This window comes from Triticum dicoccoides, unplaced genomic scaffold (assembly GCF_002162155.2).
Source record: "Triticum dicoccoides isolate Atlit2015 ecotype Zavitan unplaced genomic scaffold, WEW_v2.0 scaffold197926, whole genome shotgun sequence".
Classification (NCBI taxonomy): domain Eukaryota; kingdom Viridiplantae; phylum Streptophyta; class Magnoliopsida; order Poales; family Poaceae; genus Triticum; species Triticum dicoccoides.
The window spans coordinates 1-3,904 of record NW_021233062.1 but is presented as its reverse complement, the minus strand read 5'-3'; the positions used below and the strand labels follow the sequence as shown (position 1 = coordinate 3,904).

General features: G+C 41.2%; 1 protein-coding gene across 1 annotated transcript; it reads right to left on the bottom strand.

The window, feature by feature from the left end:
- Window positions 1-2,683: 2,683 nt before the first annotated feature.
- Window positions 2,684-3,615, bottom strand: LOC119344996 (translationally-controlled tumor protein homolog; the record flags this gene model as incomplete). The annotated part of the gene is made up of 3 exons (XM_037615252.1): window positions 2,684-3,037; window positions 3,228-3,385; window positions 3,475-3,615. Coding segments are annotated over 3 exons (417 nt in total), but the record flags the coding sequence as incomplete, so codon positions are not given.
- Between the last annotated feature and the right edge of the window lie 289 nt (window positions 3,616-3,904).

Below are 3,904 nucleotides of genomic sequence, written 5' to 3'. Positions count from 1 at the left end.
CCAACAAAGAGAGGTATGAACAAATAACAATACTCTTATTTGCCATGGAATTCCTTTAGTACTGGTTGGAGACAGGAACCAGTACTAAACGTTAAATTTGGCCAAACGAACCGGCGGGAAGCGACCCCCTTTAGTACCAGTTTGTGGCTCCACCAGTTACTAAAGACCCACCCTTTATTACCGGTTGGTGCCACGAACCGGTACTAAAGGGGGTGTGCTCCCGTTCCGCGCTGCTCATTGTTTAGTGCCACCTCGCCGAGCGAAGGGCAGCCACACTGGTTTATAAACCCAGCCGCGGCTACTCCTTCGAGCTCATCTATAATGCAGGCCTCTGGGCCTAACTTTGCCGCGCTGCCCTGTGAGCCTGCTGGGCCTGCATATGCATGCCCAAGGCCGGGCAGGCCCACTGGACAGCACGGAAATATTTTTTTCCATATAGTTTTTGTAGTTTATATATTTTCTTCTATTTATTTGTGAGTAGTTTTTTGCTGTATTTAAAGTTTCTTATATTTAATATTTGTGTGTTTTATCATTATATTCATATTTGTAGTGATTTTTGAGTTCATTTTGTAGTGGTTTTCACTTTTACGGTGATTTAGCTCTGAAAACAAATCAGTAAATGCATCAAAAATAGCAAATTATGTCAGAAAAGGGTTGAAAGTTGATGACGTGGATTTGAATTGTGCATCTGAATGCAAAAAATGTCCGGAGTTGTAATAAGGTATTAAAATTGTGTAAACATGTAAAAATATACATAAAAATACATTGATCAGTACCGCCTTTCAGCCAAAACACGCTACTCCTAAAGAAAAATACATCAAAAATACATTGATCATCAATGATCTTTTTGTGTACAAGCTGAATTGTCAATATGAGTCCTCGCCGGTTTAGAAACCGGAGATTACTCATATTGTGGCCACAAATTATACACATAGAGTTCAATGAAGACCAAGTGGTTGTGATAGTTTAAGAAGTAACATATTTAAGGTGGTAAAAACTCTGTTAGCGGAGCGAGGTGGGACTAAAAAACCGCTGCAGAATGAATCAACTAGAAACCTCTAGTACCGATTTGTGGGACAAACCGGTAATAAAGGAAATCACTAAATGCCAAGATTCATATCACCATTGTTGAGGAAATCGTTAACTGGTAGCTGCTCGGTTGGCTCGCAAGTAGGGGATTAATAGGCTAATCGGCAAGTTAATCGGCCATTTAATCAAATAATCGGATGATTTATTGGTTTATCGGCTACTCGGTGACCCTATGAGTAGGGATTAATCGGCAAGTTAACTGGTTAATCGGATGAATTCTTGAACAGGGCATATCACACATGTGCTGTCAAAACATCAAAAGCAGTGAATCAATCTTTGATTGGATCTCGAATGGTTAGGAGGACAGTGAGTTCCTAGCCCACCAGGGTTCAAGCCTTAGACTTGACACCGGTGCTCGCTCCTTCCTGGATTTATTCTAGTCTTTTCAGCAATGCTCATTCAGTGGGTTGATACATTCCCGTCGACTATGGAGGCGTATTTGGTGACTTTGTCAATATCACGATGATATGCCGACTCTGTCTCTCAGATATACTTATAGGGGTAGTGTGTGTGCGCGCGCATTCATAGAGACGTGTAACTCCTGTTTGTTGGCAAGTGTTTAATTATGGGAGCATCGAGCTCCTGGACACTAGACATTCGATGTGCCTGTAATAATACAGGTTGTGTATGTTGCTTCAGTCTGTGCTTGTTTGTTACCAGACCATTTCGTTGGCAATAGTATCAGCCGTTGGAAATTCGCGTACTCTTTAATAGAGATACCGGTTTACTAGCAATAAAAGTTTGCGTACGTCACATTGCTTAGTCGCTTGAAAGTCAACAAGTCATGTTTGCGTGATTTTGAGGCGATCGATCCGTGTGAGAATTCCCAACACTTGTATTATAGCAAGGTTCAAGATTGTCTGGTGAGTGTTGTGGTTGCATGGAGCGGCGATCAAGATCATGGGCTGAGACTAGCCACAATGCATAGTAACATACACTAGTAACATACACAAATCCCTAGACTATGTTACTACCTTCATAGTGGGTAGTAACATAAGTGTGGTAACATGCAAAGCTTCATTTATTAGGTTATAGACTCATATTGCATGGGGACATGTGATGTTACAGTAACTAGCTAAGTTACTGTAACTACCTCTCTCCTCATTAACTCATTGCCACATAAGCAAAGTTGCTGAGTTGGACTCGATGTTACTACTGAAGTTACTCCCACTGTGGCTAGTCTGAGGCAAAACATCTTCTTGTGTGCGTGTTGTTTTCCAAGAGTCGTTCTGATCTCGTCCCGCTAGCAGCGAATAGTACTTTGGACGTCTTGAAGCGGGAAAAAACGTCAGCAAGTTGCGTGTTGACAAATGAGACATCACATTTAGTGGACATCGACCTGCGAACTGCACCATGTTCGTGTCCAGCCATTGATTGGAATTCCCAGCAAGCATTAAAGTCTGCTTCCCAACTGCAACTGGGTACTCCTGCTAATTGAGAAGTCCTAGGACTTTTTCTAGTCCTAGGGACTAATCAAAAAAGACTCTCCAATAGAGTCTTTTTCTAGTCTCTGTAGAAAAAGTCCCTCCCGTTTGTTTCCTAGGGACTTTTTAGGGACTTTTTCTAGTCCCTGGGACTAAAAAGTCCCTGAACCAAACACCCCTGAATCATCCATTTTATTTCATGCAGCTACCAAATATAGCTCCCAAAATTATCATCACAGCGACTTCACGATTACCATTAATACAAAGCAAATCCCACAATTATCAGATAGTTTTCAAGACACTAAACTTGTGATAGTTTCGGCACCAACATTGGAGAGTAGGCTGGCAACCATAGACAAGAGCAATAGTACTGACGACTGCATATATATTTTAGCATACAGCGTAATTAGCAGTTGATCTTTTTCAGCCCATGTGCGAAGTAGAGGAAAGTTGGGTCAGCAGCTCCGTCCTTGTAGTAGGCCAACACCAGGCTGCCATCATCATGCATGCTCTCGCCCACAAAGCTGAAACAGGTCAAGAGGAGCAGCTTTAGAGCTTGCATAAATTGAATGGATATATTACTTCCCAAAAACTGTAATCGCTATAATTTTTTCCCTAAGTATTATGTTTTATATAATAATTTGTCAGCATCTGGAATACCAAAGGAAGAATGAAGTACAAACAATTTTGGGGCAAGGCAAGTAGAGAACTTACAACTGAAAATCCGCGAGCTTGCTAAGAAGAAACTTTGTGGCCGACTCAATGTTGTTCTTGAAACATTCTTGTTCCTCATCTTCAAGCTTGGCAATGAGGTTCTTGATGTAGCGCTTCATGTAAGTGCAAAACTCCTTCCTCTCAAAAGCTGGTAGCTCCTGCAGAAGGTAATGAGCGGTTAGCACAATGATCAAGTGCATACTGTATATATGGATAATGGGCCAAGAACATCAAAGCGGAAAGCAACCTGAAGACGGAAGGTGTCAACAATGTCAATCACCTTCACGGCCTCTTCATCGACACCCTCCTGATCACCACCCTCATGATCACCACCCTCATTACAGGGATTGGCACCAATGTCCACATCAACTGCACCTTGAACGACCCACTACAAGCATTCAAAACCATATAAATAAATAATTAAACTAAAACATCTGCACGATGTTTTTCAGATATGAACAATTAAAAATTAGTGTATGCACAATTACTTTTAGATGTTTGTTGTAGTTGTTTACACAGGCATGGCCACCGGATCATCCAGTGATGATAGATATTAATTGTAGGCTACTTTCATGTAGGCAAATAATATTCTTTTTGCTTGTTGAGACAAAACATAACAATCAACCAACCAAGAACCCTACTAGCAAATACAAATATGTGTAGTTTTAACGCCAGAA